Source organism: Lytechinus variegatus, chromosome 12 (genome assembly GCF_018143015.1).
Source record: "Lytechinus variegatus isolate NC3 chromosome 12, Lvar_3.0, whole genome shotgun sequence".
NCBI classification, from domain to species: Eukaryota; Metazoa; Echinodermata; class Echinoidea; order Temnopleuroida; family Toxopneustidae; genus Lytechinus; species Lytechinus variegatus.
This window is the reverse complement of record NC_054751.1, coordinates 6,423,138-6,445,775: the sequence shown is the minus strand read 5'-3', so window position 1 is coordinate 6,445,775 and position 22,638 is coordinate 6,423,138. Positions and strand designations below refer to the sequence as shown.

General features: G+C 35.5%; 1 protein-coding gene across 4 annotated transcripts in view; it reads right to left on the bottom strand.

The window, feature by feature from the left end:
* Window positions 1-5,543: 5,543 nt before the first annotated feature.
* LOC121424807 (cytosolic purine 5'-nucleotidase-like) overlaps window positions 5,544-22,638 on the bottom strand; it is a 33,372-nt gene continuing 16,277 nt past the window's right edge. For all 4 annotated transcript variants that reach the window (XM_041620595.1, XM_041620594.1, XM_041620597.1 and 1 more), the window contains 12 exons: window positions 21,043-21,123; window positions 19,773-19,923; window positions 18,430-18,581; window positions 16,423-16,502; window positions 13,944-14,004; window positions 11,596-11,637; window positions 10,689-10,796; window positions 9,670-9,907; window positions 9,078-9,129; window positions 7,803-7,921; window positions 7,048-7,166; window positions 5,544-6,474 (listed from right to left, as the gene is read on the bottom strand). In XM_041620595.1, the coding sequence (XP_041476529.1) occupies window positions 6,271-6,474; window positions 7,048-7,166; window positions 7,803-7,921; window positions 9,078-9,129; window positions 9,670-9,907; window positions 10,689-10,796; window positions 11,596-11,637; window positions 13,944-14,004; window positions 16,423-16,502; window positions 18,430-18,581; window positions 19,773-19,923; window positions 21,043-21,123 (1,407 nt within the window). In that variant the 3' untranslated portion in view covers window positions 5,544-6,270. The remainder of the gene's footprint in view (window positions 6,475-7,047; window positions 7,167-7,802; window positions 7,922-9,077; window positions 9,130-9,669; window positions 9,908-10,688; window positions 10,797-11,595; window positions 11,638-13,943; window positions 14,005-16,422; window positions 16,503-18,429; window positions 18,582-19,772; window positions 19,924-21,042; window positions 21,124-22,638) is intronic.

Sequence of the window (22,638 nt, the reverse complement as noted above, 5' to 3'; positions counted from 1 at the left end):
CCTGTATGTATCGTAATAGTTGTTTTGAAATGCATTTAAAGTTTGAAGAAAAGAGGAAAATGTGCCGTAACAAGAAAACCCAAGTACAAAATGGACTACATTTTACAAAATGAGGTTTAAACTAGCCTAGGGTCAAAATAACAAGGACTATGCAAATTTTGTGTAAAAAAATGTACACATTTAGCAAATAATGCCATATTCATGCTTTGATAAAGTGTAATCATACAATAATTCTGCAAAATCCATGCTTCTGTAACAACCCCTACAAGTTTGAAGCTCTATTGAGAATTTGTGCCATGCTTTCTGCTGGCATACAGAAGACTGACATTATAATTCAAGCTCTCCTCACCATATTTTGCATGAGAATCTCAACAAAGGGAAAATATTTACCATACAACGATGATGTTCGGAGAAGCGCAGTTTAAAATGATGGACTTTTGAGTACATTGAATGAAGAAACGATGGTAATGACCTCAGAAGATGTTTGATATAACTCCTTCACTGAAAAAAAAAATAAACTGTTTGAATTTCTGTTCTACCATGTCATCAAATATATACAAATAAATACGATTGAAAATAAACATCTTATCTTTCAAAATTGTTCTATATTCACGAGATCCCTGCAAAAAAAATAAGAGAAAATCGACTACAGATATATTACAAAATAATATACCATGAGAGTTGTATATAAGATGATAATGGTGAATCACATACATGTATATTATAAGGATGATAAATTATGTAAATCTGTATGAACATACTTGTTTCCCAATTTGGAAACATTTCAAAATTTGACTAAACGTCATTGTCTTCTGGCAAATAGAGTATAATACAACATCTAACTACATCTACATGTAACTACCAATGTATAATACATGTACATTTAATATTTTCCTAGTATAATCTATAACATTTTTTTTTTTTTTGGTCATTTCTTAAAAGTTTATTTACACTTTTTATACAGAGAGTAAACAACAGGTATAAGAATTTCAATAATTCAAGTGCCAACTTAAGGACACTTATCTTACATATTTGTAAAAAAAAAGGTTATTAAAGTACAACTCATGGGTAAAGAACAAAAAATCACAAGATTATACTTAGGAAATAGGCCAAAAGCAACCAAGATTTCATCATGAAATTGAAATTAGAAAGAGAATCAAATTCTCAGAATGCTGCCACACTATATGGTCAAATAAACAAATGAAAATAAAAAATAAAGATTGCATTCTGGGAAGTATAGTAATAGGGTATGGCCTAGTGTCTGTTTAAAAGTTTGTAAGGGTATTATGAAAAAAATGAAAACAAATGAAGGGGAAAAGGAGCTAAAAACTGAAAGTGGGGGTAGGGGTAGTTATAAAAAGAGGGGAGGGGGGTGGGAGAGGGATCCAGGGGGGCGTTTCATCAACATTTTTGTCCGATAAGTTGTCAGATCTGACAACTTTTCTGCATTTCGATTGGCTGAGAAGCACTGTTACTATGGTAACTGTCGGATAAAATGTCTGACAAGTCCCTCCATGAAACGCTCCCCAGAAAGAAGGGTAGGGGGAGGGAAAAGGAGGGGGGAGGGGGAAAAGTGCAGAAGCAAATTTTTGTGAAATCACACACATACACAGTACCCATCTCAGAATACATACATGTATGTACATCAATTTAAATACCACCACAACCCTGTACAATCATTTCGCTTAGCACCATTCGTTTAGAGTTATCTAAATCTGCGGGTTAAGCAAAGAAATCAATGTCATGCCTTGGATCATTTAAAATGCCATGCAACTATCTAAAACTTAAGTACATTTAAAAACTGCATATCGAATTACAAAAAAAACAAAAAACCTACTACGCCCGCTTCAAAATTACTGTTTATTCATGAAGAATATCAAATACTGACTGATTACTACACGTACAAGCTATTATGCAAGTACATATTGCAACACATATTACACTCTTAAAATCAAAATCAAGGGTGTTATTTCAATGAGCAGAATTCAATATCAAAGTAGATTGTCTTTCCCATCATTTTTTTTATTTACATTTGATACCTACATGTATTGCAGTGTTGATATTATGTTTGTTCAGGTGTAATGCAGCAAAACTCCAAAATTTCAGATAGCATTTTTATTATTGTGATGTAAAATAAAATTAATACATGTATAACTCTGTGACTTAAAATGTTTAATTTTAACTATTTAAATATTAGAAAGTCTGAATTGATTTATTCATAAAAACATCGAGCACTGTTTTCACAGGCAATTTGGTAATTCCTTAATATGGTTTTACAACTATTGCCCACTGTAGTACTCCAATAGATTTTTTTTTTATTTGAAATAAAAGCATAACTACGGTAGGCATGAATAACAATTAAAGTCATTTACTTAATTGGAAAGCTCTGTATTCCTATGAAACAAAAGAAATTCATCAAAACCATAACCAAAATGGTGGGTGCTTACTGCACTAAATGAGAACAAGCATGCATGCACAAACACATACACAAACCTAATGTATTAATAGTCAATACCAATTTAGTAATTGCAAACTACTGGTACATGTACATGTATGACATGACAGGAATATTTTTTCACACATATTTCTATGATTATATCACGATTATGAGCTGAAGTAGAGACCCGCTTGTAAAATACAATAGCTCGGTGTACTGTGCATGGTCGATTGCAGTTTTCATTGGCAATAATGAAAGAATTTCAAAACGAGGGTACATACCGTAGAGGTTTGGAAGAGTAAACTGCCAATAAAATCAGATATACAAATAATATATACATATTATAACTGTAAGCGATATACATAAATATGAAGATATGTACATTATTAGCATTTGAAACATGAAAATTACTAGAGAGGGGGAGAGTTTGGCAAATCATAGTGTTTCTAAGAAATCTAGACCCTTATGACTGACCCCTCATGAAGTATACTATGCCAACCATCTACCTTTTAATAAAAAAATATGTAGATGAAGAACCCATCATACAGAACATTTAAAGAACAAGAAAACATATCGGTTATTTTCAAGTTCATGAAAAATTGTCTACTTGAAGGTTATGTGATTTAAGCAATGCAAATTTTGCTGCAACACATGTATCATAATTCATCTATTTGATAGTGATACATGTACATGTAGTTTAAAATGTACATGTACATGTACATGTATCTACAGAGACTTACATGTATATAACACATGTATACTGTACATAAAAAACAGTGGTTTTCTCATGAAACTTACAAAATAAAATTTTGTTTAAAAAAAAAGAGAAGAAATTCCTGAACAGATTGTACAGAACTGAAAACAGACAAGGCCTTTTAAAATTCACTGGCAGTGAAGCTGTTTGTGCATTATCAATGTGTGTAATGCCAAAATATAAGTAATGATGACGTGAATGTGCATGAGCACATGTGTTACATGTAACTCTTACTTATTTCAAAGTGTCTTTATGCTCATTGATCTGCAACTTATGGTAAAAGTTATATCAATTTACAACTGTAGAAAAAAAAGGGTTAAAAATGTGTATGCATCATTCCTTCCCCACTAAAGAGTGTAATATTAGACAAATTTTCCGGTAGAAATTAACTCCTTGTGGACTCCTATGGTATAACAGTTGAAAATGGAACAATGCTTAAAAACAAATATAAACATCATAACTTTGCCACTGGAAATATTGAAGAATTAAGTAACAAGCAGAAAATAACTGCAAGTAACTTTCTTTGAAGCAGACAACTTTCGTCTAAAAAAACTAACAAGCATTCTGAGAAAGCACTTTAACTGCTTTAATGCCTGTCAAATGCATCATCTCACTTCGAGGAAACCACAAAGTTCTAAAATAATTAGAAAAAAACAAATATAATTTTAGTGGTGCAATGTATTTGAAGAATATAACTGCAAGTAACTTTCTTTGAAGCAGACAACTTTCGTCTAAAAAAACTAACAAGCATTCTGAGAAAGCACTTTAACTGCTTTAATGCCTGTCAAATGCATCATCTCACTTCGAGGAAACCACAAAGTTCTAAAATAATTAGAAAAAAACCAATATAATTTTAGTGGTGCAGTGTATTTGAAGAATACTAACTGTTAATAATACATCTATATTTCAGTTAACACGACATTGGCTTCGAAAGTGATAAAACAAGAGTCCAGAAATAACGGCTGCATGGAGACACTATAAAACAATAATTCATTAACGGTGTCAGAGTGAAAGGAATATAAAGCTTAAACTTCAGGCTATAAACTTTTAAATGTACACGATACTTTTGGTGTTTCACCTTTTAAGAAAGTCATTAAAACTGATGCAGTACATGTATATGTACGTCTCTCCAACACGTTTATTAAAAGAGGGATAACGGTTTATGAAATATGCATTTATGAAAATGCAATGCATATGGTCTACTCAGCACTTCAATATGTAACCATATAGAGTATGATTTAAAAGGTGATTAATAGGCCTATTGTTTTCATTGGACTAGACAGTTTGGAGATGTGTTTGCAATTACTTGCAACTGCAAGGAGAAATGCTTTACGGATTGGATGATTAAAGAGATATGAGCTAAATTTCAAACTTAAAGGAAACCAAAACCCAAGAAGAGAAGCAATCTTATTGGAAAGAGTAAAATGAGAGGGACAAGTTAAAAAAAGTTTCATCAAAATCGGTTATGAAATAAGCAAGTTATGGACGATTAAATAGTCTTTTTGTACTTACTATGTAGATCCTCAAATTGGCAAACGTGCTTCAAAATGGCTGATTTTGTGGACAACTCTCCATTTGTTTTGTACACATATTTTCAGATTTTCCCCTTTATTACATATTTCACATTATCTCCTCTTGACCATGACATATATGGTGTGGATTATATTTTACCATGACATAAGTTGCGCTCAGAAGGAGGCAAGATGCAATTTGAAAGATAATGAGGAAAATCTGAAAATTTGTGTACAAAACAAATGGAGAGTTGTCCACAAAATCAGCCATTTTGAAGCACGTTTGCCAATTTGAGGATGCCCATAGAAAGTAAAACAAGAGTTTTCAAACTCCCATAACTTGCTTATTTCATAACCGATTTTGATGAAACTTTTTTTTAATTGTTCCTCGCATTTTACTCTTTCCAATAAGATTGCTTCTCTTCTTGGGTTTTGGTTTCCTTTAAACAATTTACACATAGGTATTAACTGGCTAAAATACCATTGCTTTTCAAGCAAAAGGCAGCAAGTGTAAAGCAATTGATTACGTTCTGACCGACTTCTAATTAAAAAAAAACATTATGTCACATTTCTTTAAAAGGCAAATCAATACAATAAAGATCATCATTGCTAATATGAATGAAAATATCTTTGATAAATTAAGCTCTTATCATGTTACAGAAATTTAACTACATGTAATGCTGTTATGAGAGAACAATAATAAGAAATAAAACCATAAATTGTTTGTAAAAGGGAAGGATGTCCTTTTAATTTGTATTTAATTTACATGGACAGAAAACTATAACAAAACGCTTTCCAAGATCGATTTATCAATTGGATCTAGAGAACTTTTTTCTTAAACTACAGTTTGCAAGAAGCATACCAGCTTTCAAGTGCTAATTTGCAATGCATTTGGCTTGTGATGGATTGTAAGTTGGTGCGATGCTCCAATACTTGTACTATACATGTTTTTATGAAATTACCCAGCTACCAGATTCAAGGACAATACAAAACATAAATGTACAGGAGTATGCAAAGGGAAAATAAAAGGATATATGGTTTAAAAACATGAAAATTCCAACAATTGTGTGAAATTTAAATATTGCCTTCAGTAAAATATGTGCACGTAAGGTAAAAAAAAAAAGGGTGGGGGGGGGTTGTGTATATGAGGCTGATACCCTTTCCACATGTAATTCAGAATTTGCTTTAATTTCCTTGCTAATTCTTGCTAATATACACAAGGACGGTGTACACAACATCAAGGTTTACACAACTAGACCACTAGATAAGCAACCATTTAATTACAGCATTAAAAACTCTTCTACATGTAGCGACGAACACTGATTGCAAACTGCAGCAACATTTACAAGTTTAAAAATATGGCAAAAATTGTACTGAGCAATAAAAAAAACAGGGCTTTTTCCTGTCAAAAATAACTTGGCAAAGTATAAAGGAGTACATGTAGGAAGACATTTGTCAGCTTTCTGCACCCTTGCACTCAATTCAGGAGGCAATGGGAGATGGAGTGATTGGGCGTGGCCCATAAGGCGTGGCTCAAAGGGGCGTGGCTTATACCGGTACGTCACACCTCAATCATCCTGGTCGTGGCCGTGGGTGATCATGGGAGGTTTGGGGGAGCTGAACGTCTTGCTCCTCTGCTCGCCGTTCGGGATGCGGGAGCTCGTGGAGGTGACGTCGCTGGCCGCCCGTTTCCGCGACAACGCAGGCGACATCATGGCCTGGGGTTCCTCTTCGTAATGGTCGTGGTGGTCGACGGTGGCCTCGTGAGGCATCTGAAATGGCAACGGAAATACAAGGTAGTAATCAAAGGGTTGAGAATGCATGATTGGAACATTTGACTTCGATGGGAGCTATTTTCATGCCACTGATATAAACCTGATGAACTATGACCAGATTTATGGAGTGTGTCGCCAAGTTATTTACTAAAGATATGGAAATAATTCAAATGCCATTGTGAAAAAATTTCCAAACATTTATTTTGCTATGAAATGAAAAGATTATGAAAAACAAAATTTGAGCACACAGTGAATTTCAATTAATCCTTTGGTACATTATTCTTTTAATAAATGCTGAATCGGATGAAACCTAGTATTCCATCGAAGTGTGGACTGAAATTGTTAAATCTGGAATTCAAATTTTAAAAGACTTTTAAAGACATTGAAACACTTGAAAATCAAGATAAATTGCTACGAAATCAATGGTCACATCACACTTGTTGGACCTGCTCTACTGCGAAGCCACCAACGAGAATAGGCACTAAATATCATGTGTGAATTTGACATAAACCATAATTTTCTTTTTAGATTCTGTGAAACAGCCCAATTTTGATAGGAATACAGACTTACCAGCTGGTGGGGCGCCCTGAATAGATAGCTGAATGGATAATGAAGTAAGTTAAGGAATGATGACGAGTAGAGATCGGCATAGCGGAGTACTTGACTGGCGAAGAAGGTCTGTCTGGAACCTGTGAAATTTAAAGGTAAAAGGACGCAGTTGCAGCAAATAATTCTGTCATGATCCAAGTCTTTGAATCGCAATTTCACTACATATATGTATGTCATTGAGAGGGCATTTAATCAATGAAAAAAAACACTGCAAATGTTGATCATAGAAAGTATGAAGTGATGCAGTTGCAGCAAACAATTATTTAATGACTGAGTCTTTAAAATTACAGTTATTGTCACTACATTACCATATACCCACATTTGGTATAATAACATATTACATTTTTGTAAAAATCTTTGTGCAAATTTTTCTGCCCAATTTTGGGAGTCTCTTCTTCACTTTTTTTTAATTAGGACATGCTTATCATTCTGATATGTAAACATTGAGAAAGTACAAGTGTTGAAAAACTATATTACTCTTACAACCATTAACATACTCATACCCCACCACACAAATACCTAGATGAGCCGATTTATTTTTTTATCTCAGATAAACGGAAAAACGGAGTGCTCCCCTTTTTCGTTAATAAAACTCCTAAAGACGGGAGGAGCAGTTGGCAGGCTTGGAAGAATTCTAAATGGTAAAATGGTGATTTTATTTCAAAATTGTAGACATTGCAGATGCATGTACAGTGTATCTTGGAAGAATAACTCACCACTTCTGAAAAGACTGCCTAGTTTACCGTGGCACATGTCCATCTCGTGCGTAATGGTCTGCATGGCCTTTCGGACTTTGCTGATGTCTGGAATCTTCTCCGTTGCACTGTCAAGATTTCTACAAAATGACAAAACATACTTCATCAGTATAACGAATAGGTCTTGTATTGTACATATCTGGGTACCTGGCAGGAATTTTTTTTTTGTAATGCCGAGGGCCTGAAAGCTGCTTGAGCTACAGCCAAGGAAATAATATCCAAAGTCCTTTGGAAGCGCATAGGGACATTATTCACAACGTGTTATGGGCTATACAAGAACTGTCTATTATTATTATTGTATCAAACTTTAAGAAACAACTTCTCCATGCACTTCTAAACCTAATAAATGAACCTAAAATATACCTTATTATAAGAAAAAAAACTTAATAGATGTTTTACGTAACATTTATGCAGTTAATATATTTCACTTTGGATATACATGTAATTAACTAACGATTGGCATTCTAGCAGCTCTACCATTTTAGGAATAGATATCCCCAGCAAAGTACCCATTCACCTCACCTGGATAGAGTGTGGCAAATGTATTTAGATGTCTTGCCCATGAGTAACTTCTAATACTGCTTTACTGATAGCACTTTCACAACATAAGATACATGTACACTTAAGAACAACAACTGCTGAGGTTTTGAATTGAAAATATTTTAAGCATGTGTACACACTGACACAATAACTATAACATTTTCATTTATATGATGCGAGATATTAGAGCACTGAAGATGAATTGCCTTGCTAAATGGCAAATCTGCCATTACGCGATCAAATCCATGGCTTTCTTGAGTGAAGTCGGGTAATTTAGACCACTCAAACATAGCACCTACTCAATATCATCTTCACTACGGAGTTACATGTAAGAGTAAGACATGCAGAAGATTAAAAGAATCAGTTAAGGTAGTAGTTGATATTAAAGGAGATATAATTAAACATCAGTCCAAGTGTTACGGGTCGTGTGGTCCAGTGGTTAGAGCATTGGACTCATAATCGCAAGGTTGTGAGTTCGAATCCCAACTCAGCCATTGTCTCCACTTTGATAAAAAGGCCCCGAGAGTGATATCTGTCGTCTATAACATCAGCCACTATGACTGATTAACCTAGACGTAAAATGTTTCTGAGGTAATTGGTTGCATACCAGGTTGGGGTTTACCAGCAAATAAAGCTGTCTTGCCGAATTCCTACAGGAGTTACCATAAACAGAAACAGAAACAGAAAATCACTTACTTGTACTGCTCAGCTAAGGCCACATCAAGCTCCTCGAGTTTTTCAAATAATGCTGTAATAAACAAAACATGACATATTTGAGCTGCATCTAATCAATATATCCTTGTAGTGTATCTCACTAATATTTCAACAACCTTTAATAATATGCTCCTATTTAATATTTAGCAATCATATCCCATATATAAATTGATAACATTGTCATTGCCACCACTACCACTGCCATCACCATCATCAACATCATCATCATTATCATCATCATCATCATTATCATCATCACCAACACCACCACCATTACCATCCTCATCATCAGCATCATCATCATCATCACCACCATCATCATCATCACCACCACCACCACCATCACCATCACCATCATCATCATCATCATCCTCCTCATCATCATCATCATCGTCATAACAACCACCATTACCATCCTTGCCATCATCAGCGTCATTTCATCACCATCACTTTAATTATCATCATCATCATCCTCACCACTATCATCATCATCATTATCATCATCAACATCATCATCATCCTCACCACTATCATCATCATCATCATCATTCTTGTCATCATCATCATAACTTACTTCTCTTCTCTGTCCAGACCGAGAGTTCTTGCGCGACCTCTGGCACCACCAGAAAGGTCCTCCATCCCCTCTCCTTCTTGGACTTGAGGATATCGCCAAAGATGTGGTCTCCGATGTAGAGGACATCGTTGCCTCTTGCATTGAGCATCTCACAGATGACATCGCAGGAGCCTCCAGAGTACACTTGGCCTTGCTGGGCACGGCCGACATGACTACCAATCTTCAGACTACCTGTATCCTGTTTGTGCGCGCGAGATGAAGAAAATGGAAAATATGGTGCAATTCATTTGAATTCAAACATTTGGATGAAAATGACATTGGTATCATACTATTCGGTATTCAGTCAAATTTAAAAGAACCAAAGAATGAAAATATGTATAAAATAGAATAATGGGGGGGGGGGGATGAAAAATACAACGAATTACATTGTATATCAGAGTATTTATCAGTGTAGACATTGCATGATATTTATATCAGTTTGGTATCTGGGATAGCATTGTCATTGAAGATAGTAAAGAAATGAGAGGGGAAAAAACAGACAAAATAGCTGAGCTTATAAATGTTGGATAAGTTCAAGTATATATTAATTCGCAAACATAGAGAGACAGGCTAAATGCAAGTTTATTGAATACTTTTTAACAACCTGTAGTTAAACTTGCATTCTACAAAAACAAAATACAACAGATAATATAATTGCTCTTGCATGTCCATGTTTCACAACAATAAAATAAAATTACAGGAGGTGCTTTTTCATCTAATGCTTATTAATAAACTGAAAACAAAGTACAGAAATATCTAGGACTGGTTATAAAGAGATTATTACTATTATTTTTTGATGTCACTTGTGCCTGGGAGGCAAAAAGCAAACTGAATCACTATGACCCGAAGGTCTCTCTCATCCAAACTGGGGTGCAGGTGGATCACTACACCAGGTTTTCCCCTACTCTTATACAAATACATTGTAGTGCACTGGGTTTTTAATGTGCAAAGGTGGCAACCCTCCAGATGATATGACTTACAAGATCAACTTGTCTTAGGATGGTCCCATTGGCAAAGAAGCTTGGTTTCTTGGCATCTACGATGGTGATGTCAAAGTACTGGTACCACTTCTTGTGAGGAGTCCCAGGCTGCAGAGAGATGATAGGGTATATCAATTCAAATATACATGTAGTGCATTATTTGCTTTATATTTTTTATGATGTATATACATCATGTACATGACACATTGTCAAAGTACTGGTACCACTTTTTGTGAGGAGTCCCAGGCTGCAGAGAGATGGCAGGCATATCAATTTAAATATATATGTAGTGCATTATTTGCTTTATACATGTACACTGTTCACGACATATTGTACATGTAATATTCTGGGGGGGGGGGTTCTATCAAACATCTTGTCAAGTGATTTTCAGTGATTTTTAAAGACAATTTGCAATGAGGTAATCAGATGAAAGGATATTTAGTAGTTTATGATAAATATTTGTTTTTTGAAAAATTCCACTGGGGTCAAGCTGTCACATATCTAAATCTTTTGGTAAACATTAAATACTTTAATTAGTAACAGTCAATTGATGAGTATAATAACATCTTTCTTCTTGACAAGTACATGTATGCCAGAGAAAGCAATAATAATAATAATAATAAATGGATTTATTAAGTGCTTTTTGCCTGAGGATACGAAGTGCTACTATTATTACCCCGGCTTTCGCTGTGCTGCCATATACATGTATACAAAGTCATGTATACACTGAAGCATTCAAGGAACTTCTTCCTACCGGGTACCCATTCACCTCACCTGGTTTGAGTGCAACACAACAAAAACAACAACAATAATAATAATAAAAACAATAATAATGATAATAATAATAATAAAAATATACTACAATAACTGATATTTAATGATTTGTATATGATCTATGATCACTTACTGCAGGCCCATGAGGGAAGTCGAATAAGTACTTCATCACTTTCTGTAACGACAAAAAAATATATAGACGAAAATGTATTTTATTAACATTTCATAATTGAAATCGACAGACTAATATTGATTACATGAATAAAGTGCATCTTCAATAAAAACAATTCTATTGTCATATCTATCTTTTGGATTTCCGTAATTCATGGGGGGGGGGGCTTGCGTATCGTCCCCCTCCCCCAAGAAAGACAAAATCTGCGTAAGAATAGTAAATAAAGTCTGATCAATTACTTTCAGCCAAGGCTTGGTGATTTGTAACTTATCTATTTAAAAAAAAACAAGTTAAATTACTGGTCATGTCTAGCAATGGAGTGCATGAGTAAGAACAGCCCAGGTCCATGTAAATTCATTTCAAGGACTGATGAAAAAAAAGTTTGGGGGTATGTTCAATGAGGCTTTTGTTCAGTTTAAATTTGTTAAACAGACTTGCCAACCTCTAGGAATGAAAAATTGTATTCTGTGATAAAAAAAACTGTATTTTTCCCTGAAAGTGTATTTCATAATAAAATGCATGGCGCACTCGCTCATCGCGGGGCTCAAGCTGCATGCAAGCTAAAATGTGCACTGCTCTTGCAGATGAAAAAAAAACATTGAAACGTGTGTATATCTCATCCTGGTTTTAACAAAATGATTGAAAAAATAGCAAGTAACCTGAAACTACAATGATCTAATAACCATATTTGTGTAAGTTTTATGAAATAGAGACACATAGAGATGATTTTTCTCAATAAATTCTGATTTTGTGAAAAAAAAAATTTACAAAAAATTATTTTTAAAAGAAAAAAACATACTAAAGTTGCAAAACCTACTAAATATGCCAAAAACATACTGGTTGGCAGGTCTGATTACAGGCTTCTTCTGTTGAATTCTGGGATGTATATTACTCACAAGATGGGTGTATACATAAACAAAATATCATCCCATGCTTAACTATTTTATCATATTTGATAATTTCATATATTTCATTCACCATACAGATAAAATATGTACATAAAAGGAGAATCATCAATTTTTGTGATTGTGATTACTTTAAATTACTAGTTTTGTGATGATTTGTCATGCATTTATCATAATAAAGGGCTCTGAAGTAAATGGGGATATCAAGAAGTTCACAATTTGGTACCCTTTTTTCAAAATGGAGTTACCCATTTACGTCACTATGGGGGTGTTGAAAGAGAATATTTGCAATCAGTTGAAAATCACAGTTGCAAATTTACAAGTTATAGATCAATCTTCAACTGAAGAAAAGTTTGTTGTAAAAATAGCACAAAAACGCAATAAAAAATATTTGTGAAGGTTTGAGGAAAATCCATAAAACCCATTAAAGATTAAGAAAGACAGGGGCGGATCCAGGATTTTCCAAAAGGGGGGCACATTTTCCGAGGAAAAATTTGACAAGCAAAAAAAAGGGAAAAAAAATCACTTTCAAAAGGGGAGGGGGCACACTTCTATTTCAATAGCATTTTTACATTACAAATTTTAATTGTGCCTCTCAAAGGGGGGGGGGGGCACCACAGGCCACCTTTGCACTAACCCCCTGGATCCGCCTGTGAAGAAAGTTATTATCATAATCAAGCAGCTGCCTAATATACTATGTAATATAAATGCATAAATTTCAATTTTTTAATGGTTTGTGGCGACTTATTCTTGCTTTCTTTTTAGAAATGGGTGTAAAATAATTTAGCTATTGATATACTGAAGGGACTGTAAAAACCATTTTCAATTTTATGAGAAAGTGATATTTCATTGATATTTTGCCTTACGATACATATGTAGGAAAGCTGCTAGCATATGACGTCATAAATCAATCATTTAAATTCTTATAACTTTTTTATTCTTTGATGGATTTTTCTCAAACCTTTGGCAGTATTGTTTTATTATTTTTTCTGCTATTTTTACAATAAGCTTTTTGTCAGGGAGTACTTCCCTTTAACTAAAAGAAATCAATGTATAGATTGGGGGCCCATCTTAGAAAGAAATTACGATTGATCAAATCAATCACAACTGCGGAAAGCCAGCAACGTCAACACCTATATAAGTGTTTGTTCAGTATAAATTCACACATTTGAATAGTTTTTCTTGAAAATTCAGTGTGCTTCTCTTTGTTTGCAAAGACACTACAAATTTCCTGAAAAAAATTATGTCGTCGTAGGATTACCATATATATGAAGTTGATCGGCTCAATCATAACTGTTTGTAAGACAGGCTCCAGGAATCAATAGCAAATTTACAACAGATTTCAAGACTTTAGGATTGATTTTGGGACCTAAAATTGGCATGCAATCAATTGAATTTCTTTACCTTGGTGTAGTTGTAGCCACTGTTGGTCACTAGGAACACTTTCTTTCCATGATCTCTCATTCTACAAACAAAACATAGAGTACCTGAAACGTTGATTCATTGTTACCTTATTCCTCATTTTTAAAGGTCAAGTTCACCCCAGAAAGATGTTGATTTGAATCAATAGAGAAAAATCTGACAAGCATAATGCTGAAAATTTCATCAAAATCGAATGTAAAATAAGAAAGTTATGACATTTTAAAGTTTCGCTTATTTTTCACAAAATAGTGCACTATTTAGTCACCTGCAAATGAGAGAATCGATGATGTCCCTCACTCACTATTTCTTTTGTTTTTTTTATCGTTTGAATTACAGATTTTACAAGAAGGACCAACTTGACTGAACAATGGCAATTCTGCATGTTCAGGGAGAAATAAAACTTTGCTTCACAGGACAATGAGAAGAAAATTAGAATATTTCATAAAATAAAATACAAAAGAAATAGTGAATGAGTGATGTCATCAGTCTCCTCATTTGCGTACCGACCAGGATGTGCACATAACTATTTTGGGAAATTAAGTGTAACTTTAAAATGTCATAACTTTCTTATTTTACATCCGATTTTGATGAAATTTTCAGTGTTTTGCTTTATAGATTTTTCTCTTTTGATTCAAATCAAGTTTTTGTTAGGGTGGACTTCTCCTTTAAAGGTGCACGACCCCCATGCTGTTGCGTGCTCGCCGGTATCTTCATCGTGAAGATCATTGACGTAATTTGCATGCAGCTGTCAATCATCAGGCATTTGCGCAGCAAGTGCATACGCTCAGAGTATGCATAAGCTACGCTGCTTTTGGCTTCATCGGCATTGGTCCAAATATCTTCTGACGTCACTTCACGAAGGAAGCTGCCAAGATCTTCCAACAGCAGCCGAGGCATATGCGAACTGAAAATCATCAGAGCTCGGGCATTTGGAACATGGCATCTGCGTTTGTGACGTATAGCCATGATAACAACAGTGTCATTGGGCAAGCAGCGCCCTCTAAATTCGGGAATCGTGTACCTTTAGGAGATATAATCCACCAACGTGGAATGATGCTAGGATAAATAAAATAGACTTTAATGTGGTGTAAAGTATACTGTACTGTTTCAAGAATAATGTGCAGGCCTGAAAGCAGTAGTTTAACATTGCTATTGACTTCCATTGAAGTTTGAAGTCTTGCCCGTATTTCATATAAAACTATTTTGGATAAAGTTTTTAAAAAAAGTTTCAGATTGAACCATAGAGAATCCAGGACATCCGAGCTTCAAGGGGAGGCCGACCGTAACAGACTTAGCGCTCCCCACTCCTGATGCGCGATGCACATGTAAGTCTCCAGTTTACTCTGCCCTTCAAAAAGGTTTCATTGAAATCTTATCTGGCCCTTCAAGGAAAAAGTTTAAGAACCCTTGGTATACACCCTTCTGCCAGCTTGGTGAACAATGGAAGTTTAACCTTTCTATGGACTGAGCTATTCCACAAACAATCCACTTATTCAACCCTACTTTGACGTTAGGAAGCAAGTAACAAAAGTGATGTTTCTGAAAAAAAAAGAAAATTACTTACATGTACATGTAGATACCAATTTCATTTATCTAGATGCCAATACAAATATGCCATACATGTATAAAGCAGGATTGTTGTTTTTCTATTAAATTTTACATGAAAGAATAAATCTTTTCTTTTTTAAGTAAACACATTATAAAAATTAATTTTGGGGCCATTTGCTTCCTCTTATCAAAAGAGGGCAGCAATGCTATAAATGTTTTCAATTAGAAAATGTTAATGCTAATTTGCCATTTCTGATCCTATCATATTAGTACATTGTGAGGTTTTTTTATAAAAAAAAGGCTTGGTTGCTTTTATCGAATCCATTCTCTCGCCTTCTTCCTCCTCGAGATCAGTTCAGACCTACATTAATGACGCATTGAGAACAGGAGAGATTTAAATTTTGGAAAGCACAGCAAACCTTGCCTGCTAAAAAACTTTGTCTTTAGTTTTAAAACCAGTGAGTCGTCATCCATCAATAAGGTGGGAGTGCGCTGGTTCTAGAAATCAGATAAAATGTGGCAAATGCAAGTGTATATTTACTAAAAAAAAAAACGGCAGGCCAGAAGATCTAATGATACTGTTGCTTCTGCACAAGAGGGGAAAATAGAAGCCTGAATTGTATTGTCCATGAACTAACTAAATAATATTACGGCTGTAAAATTGCTTTCTTAAGAAACTGACACAAACGTATTAGGCTCAATAAGAGTAATTTTTACTTTGTTGAGATGACAGCATAATTGTTCCCAAATAACTGTCTTTGGTGAGAATGGCATCGATAGATAAATGACTTGCCAGTATAATAGTGTCGGTTACAACAAAAAAAAAACAGAAGAAAAAAAGAAAGAAATGTTGGAGAATAAAATAAATGTAAAAAAAGAGGTTGCGTAGAACGGTCCAGTCTGCTGCCCTCACCTTTGAAGAAGCATGGGTAACCTTGGATCCTTGATGATGTATTCTTCGGGGTTTTCTACCGTTTTATCTTTGAGGGAGCCCTAGGGATCAAAGAACAAACAAAGCTTTTCTTCTTTAGTTCACACATGATGGAAAAGGAAACAATGCTTAAAAAAAAACCTGTTGACCACATGTATCTGTTTTTGCTTTCTACAGGGATAGGGTTAGGCTTGTTCAGACAGAGTAACGCACTGGTAAGATTGAAGACAAATGTAACATTTGTGTGTGCTTCTAAGGAAGGAGACTAATTTTGTTGTGAAAAACTATGTTAACCCATTGCAGACCGAGCCCATCTATGGGCGATTCCATACATGTACGTGTCGTACGGGACATTTTGACCACAACTTCTAGTTTCCCCGCCAATTGCTTGAGCAATAAATTATATTTTGTCAATGGTAAAGCTACAGTATAGTGGGTAGTCATGTGAAAAACTTATAACCAACACCAAAAAATTGATTATAGGTAAATTATAAGTGAAAATGTTGTGTCGTACAGGACGCACAAATGTCCCGTACGACACTCAACATTTTAAGCTCTAATTCACCTACGGACAACATAATTTTATTGGTTGTCAGTTTTTTGCATGTCTACCCAGCAGTACTTTAATATTACCACAAAGCAAATTGAAGTTCTTCATTTGTTTTGACAGCAGGTTGAAAAATGTAGTGAAAATGGCTGATTTTTCGAGCATGGAATCACCTCTCTATGCAGGCTGGAGTCTATGGAAAATATGTGTTATAGCGAAATCATCCAGCCTCCAACAGGTTAGGATCGTCTCTGTTCAAGTCAATGACACATGTCTGGGCTCCATTGCATATGAGTTACCATTATGATAACTTTGCCATCCAACGGTCACTTTCATGGAATCCCTGATTCTGATTGGCTCTTGATCATCGTTACCATGGTAGTAACCACTGGCACAGGGGTGGCGGAAGCTTCAGCCCCCCACTTTTTTCCAAAACCGTGTACAAAAACGTAAAAATGACCATAGGATTGTAATTTTTTGCATGGTCAGCCCCCACCCACTTTGAAAACCGTTCCGCGGCCCCTGTGGCAAAGTTATCATGATAGTAGTTATTGTCCAACAGGGCACTGGACACTCTTTTTATTAGTGGGTTGATCTCTATGCTTTGTCTGAACAAGACAAAGATCAAAGGAATAAACAAACCAAAAGGATACAGACTACATGTAGACAGAAACTCCCCAAATCAAGTATTCGCCAAAGTCAAACCAATGTCTTAGACCAGGGCCGCAGCACAAAGTTCAGCAATTAATCGCTAATTTGAAAGAACAAAGCTGATTGGTTCCTAGTCAGACTACTGAGCAAAATGGGCATGGACCAATAATCGTAATAGGTTTTTTCATTTAAGGGCCATCTGCACCAGCCCGAGTTTTCAAATTAGCGCGCTATTTCTGATCTGGCAAATTATCCTGATCTGAACAATCTCGAGATTATTTGAAATGGTGATCCAATCATCGCGCTAGGTCACTGGATTTATTTCGAGATTGCAATCCAAAGTCAACTTGGGATTATTTGTAAAATAGCATGCTATTTCAAGAATTATCCCGCTAATTCCCAGGTGCAGACGCACACAGGATTATTTGTTCACAGCATGAGACCATAATGCAGCGATGTCTCGCTAGAGGAGGAATCACCCTTCTTGCGATGGGTGGAGACAGGATTTCTTGAATCTCAAGATTAATCGCAAAGACGGCCGATCGGGCTAAAATCTTGAGACCAGGCTGGTGCAGCACTGCCTTTAGAGATTAATAGCTAACCTTTGTGTTCCGGAGTCCAGATTATACAAGACACATGTATGTAAGATATTATGAATGATTAATGTTATAAAGCGCTAGAAATGCAAAGAATTAAACGCTATTTAAAAACATAGCTATTGCTACTATTATCATGATTGACAAGTGAAGACACAGATTTGTCAAACGTTTCAAAATGAAACGTGAACCAACCTTGATGTGAACCCAGTCGACAGTGTTCCTGACATCCGAGAAGATGCTCTCCCACGACATGAAGAGGTCTCCTTTCCTCACGCCCCTATCACCGTCCACAAAGTCTGGTTGAGTTGAGAAATAGTTCACCAGGCACGCGATGAGGTAGGTTTCTATGTTGGGCACGAGAGAAGGGTGCAATGACATTTTATTGATACTATAACAGAGGTACATGATAACAAAAAGGGTAGTAACTTAAGCCCTTGTGTGTATGGGTAGCTGATCGTCCTTAGTCTTGGCCGTGAATGCCAATGAGTACATCGTGGCTTAAGTTAAAGGAAAATGAAACCATTGGAACAAGATAGCTTGTGCGAAAACAAAAAAATCAACGATACAGATCAAAGAAAATTTGAGAAAAATAATAAGAAAATTATGAACATCTTAAGTTCAGATCATTATTGTAATATAGTTCCTCCTATTGGCAATGCAACAATAATAATAATAATAACCAGCATTTATGCAGCGCTTAATCAATCTACGACTGCTCAAAGCGCTTCACAATTATTACCCGGTCCCTGGATTCATAGCATTCCAAGCAGCCTGTTAGGCGCACACTTGCTAAACCAACCACATTGACTGTTGTTTCCTACCGGTACCCAATTAGCACCTGGGTGAGAGTGGCAAAGTGTGGATTGACGCCTTGCCAAAGGACGCTAGGCCATTGTTGGATTCGAACTCACAACCCTCTGATTACAAGGCGAGAGTCAGAACCGCTACACCACGGCGCTTCCACACAAAGATATTTGATGTCACATGTGAACAAATTTCCCATTACTTTTGTACATATTTCACTTCAACTGCCTCTTTTATCACATCTGCAAGTAGGTCATATATTCTTTCTATAGGAGGGCATGTAATATATACAGAATGTCAAAGAATGCATTATGGATAAAGAGTTGTATCACCAGAAGAAAGAGCAAAAAGGGGCATGGTATTCTATAGTCCATCAGAGGGAAAGTTGTTCACATGTGACATCACACATTTTTGTCGCATTGCCAGCAAGAAGATTTCCATAGCATTAGTGATCGTGATATTCAAATGCTCATAACTTTTTTAATATTTGTCAGATTTTTCTGAAACTTCTTTGATTTTTCTGTTTTTACATAAAAAGCCCACTTGTTCTAAAGGTTTCATTGTTTAAACTACATGCAAACCCAAGATTTAAAGGAAACCAAAACCCAAGAAGAGAAGCAATCTTATTGGAAAGTGGAAAGTGAGAGGAACAATATAAAACAAGTTTAATCAAAATTGGTTGTGAAATACCTAAGATATGGAATTAGGGCCAAGCTATGACTTGGGTATACCTGGTAAGTTGAAGAGTGTGTTGAGAACGTAAAGACGTTCCTGTTCCGTCCTCAGTGCGATAAATTTGTTAGGGTACAGTTCTGCAATCTCCGCCGAGGTGAGGAACTTGAAGCCATGAACACACACCAAGATATTGCCATATGTATCAATCTGTATAGGTTTGAAAACAGGTGAAAATTATATCCATGCATCATTATACCCATTCACATGTTCATGAAGTTTAATAGTTGAAAGGAAGAGTAAGAGATATTTTTTGGAAAATTAAGAATACACTTTAACAAAATATTGAGGGATGTCAATTGTTGGATGATAATAAATTACTCTTCTATCAACATCACTGTTGAAAAAAAGGGTAAAACACAAAAGACAGAAGAAAACAAAGTAATCGCTAGATGAAAAGTGTATTACATACATGTACTACGTTCTGGCTGACAAACATTCTAACGAAAAATAGCACTTTCATTTTTATTTTCACATGTAGTAATTACCATACATGTACTGTTCATTGAAGTGGATATTATTTTAGCAATGTTGGAATCAGGAAGTTAATCAGGAAGCTTAATTTAAGCTTATTAACACAAACTGATTAATGCAAAATATTTCACGATTGTAATTTTTCCCTATTTGGCTTCGCAACAGGAAATGCATCCAGTCATTTGTTACTTTAAATTCATGCCTCCTTTTTTTGTATAGGTACATGTACGTAAGGAAGAGAGCATTTTCATATTTTTTTTTTCTTCTTTGGAAATCTGTGAAACAAGAGTGTCGCTAAGGCGAGCACATAATACGCCCGTGTGTAATGCGGATAATGGAGCTATTGGTCAAGCAAGAAAAGTGGAAGATGGCGACTTCACCTTTGACCTACTGACCTCAAAATCAATAGAATTGCTAGGATCTATGCTAGTATCATACACACCAAATTATATGAGCCTAGGTTAAGTTCAACTGAAGTTATCGCGTTTACAAGGCTACAGAAGGGTACAATGAAAATAGGTCACTGTGACCTTGACCTTTAACCCTTTGACCTCAAAATCAATAGGCTTCCTTGGATCCCTGCTGGTATTATACATACCAAATTAGCCTAGGTTAAGTTCAACTGCAGTTATCGCGTTTACGAGGACTGCAGAAGGGTACAATGAAAATAGGTCATTGTGAACAAATGAGCTGGTATTTGAACAACTGATGTATACATGTAGATATGTGTATCACAATTGACTATCTACAGTTAAACCACAACTTTAGATAGGGTTAAGCCCCGCATAATCTCACCTTCAGTAGATTTCCATAAACTTTGTCAAAGACGAGACCTCTAATAGGAAAGGATGGATCATATTCAAAGTTGTACAGGTCCTGAAAAAAAGAAGAAAACGAGAAATCAACATTCATTGTATATTATACAAATAATGCACATTTATGAGTGTGCTACATGGCAATGTAGCACACTCAAGGGTATTTGCACTATCAAAAGCAAAAGGCACTTGCACTGAGTGCTTTGATGTTATTCCGAAGGTTTGGTTGTTCCGAAGGTTCGTAATTCCAAAGGTTCGTTAATCCGAAAACAAAATGAGGTTTGTAATTCCGAAGGTTCGTTAGTCCGAAAACTCAATGAGGTTCGTTATTCCGAAGGTTCGTTAATGCGAAAACGAAATGAGGTTCGTAATTCCGAAGGTTCGTATTTCCGAAAATGAAATTAGTTCATTTTGGTAACTAGAACGGTGCTGTTCTTGCAAGATAACAGGATATTATGCAATGATAAACTAACGAACGATGATATTATGTGTGTGTTGTGGCCAAAGTATGTGTTGATTTCAGAATAGGCGCCCGGATCAAACATACGCTTAATTTCGATTTTATCTGAGCAAATGCTGCCCAAGCAAATGGTTTAAAGATGCAGCTGGGGGATTAAGTGTGTTGGTCGTTTGTGAGTAACCTCCAGATAATAGGATTTGTATTGGAGTGGATGTCCTTTTTAATAAGAGCTTCTCCTGAAAATTGATCTAAAATGTATACTTTAAACACAGTATTTATTTTGAAAAAAAAAAGGAATTTCCCATTTTGGAAAAATAGCATTTCCCTGTTATTTATTTTGGGGGGTACAAGTGCCCCCTGCTACCAGATGAATAGGTCACACTTCACTTGCTTTCTAATATGACATCACGGGTGAATCTGGCATATGCATCTACGCATGGACCTTTGCACAGTGCTGCACTACAAATGCACTAATGGGCGGTTGCATAGAATTAAAGCATGAACATGTGACTCGCATACGCACACACTATTGGCTACTGCCTTGGCCCCATTTTATAAAAACAATAATTCTCGCTAGGTTCTTGCCCCAAGACACTGCAACACAGTGCACTGCAATCAAAATCATTGATTGCAAAATTTTGCAAGTCTATGGCAGTGTCTGTAATGAAAATTACATTAACCAATCGATTGTCATTTTTAATGCACATCTTCAAGTAATGGGTCAAGAAGTCTTAATATGTCTTTTGTTGCTCTTGTTGAATAAAACAGGTTACATGTTATGGGGATGTTTAGACTGGATATTTGTTACACATGTACATGTAGCTACATGTTTTGGGTAGATATGACTGATTGTGAATTTAAAAAGTCTGTAAAATATTCATATAATTCATGTTGCAACTCTCTGCAACTCCGGCCCGGGGAAACTCTTGTTTGCCTACTTTGTGTGACAGCTGATTAAGTTTTGCTCATCTCAAATATTTATGTATTAAATAGAATTGTAATGAAAAGATCAAATTTTGCTTGGGCAGAATGAGTTGTCAGCATTGACAATATCAGAGAATCCTAGGTTTTGATTGGTTAATAAGCTCTGGCCTCGTGACTGTTACTATGGTAACT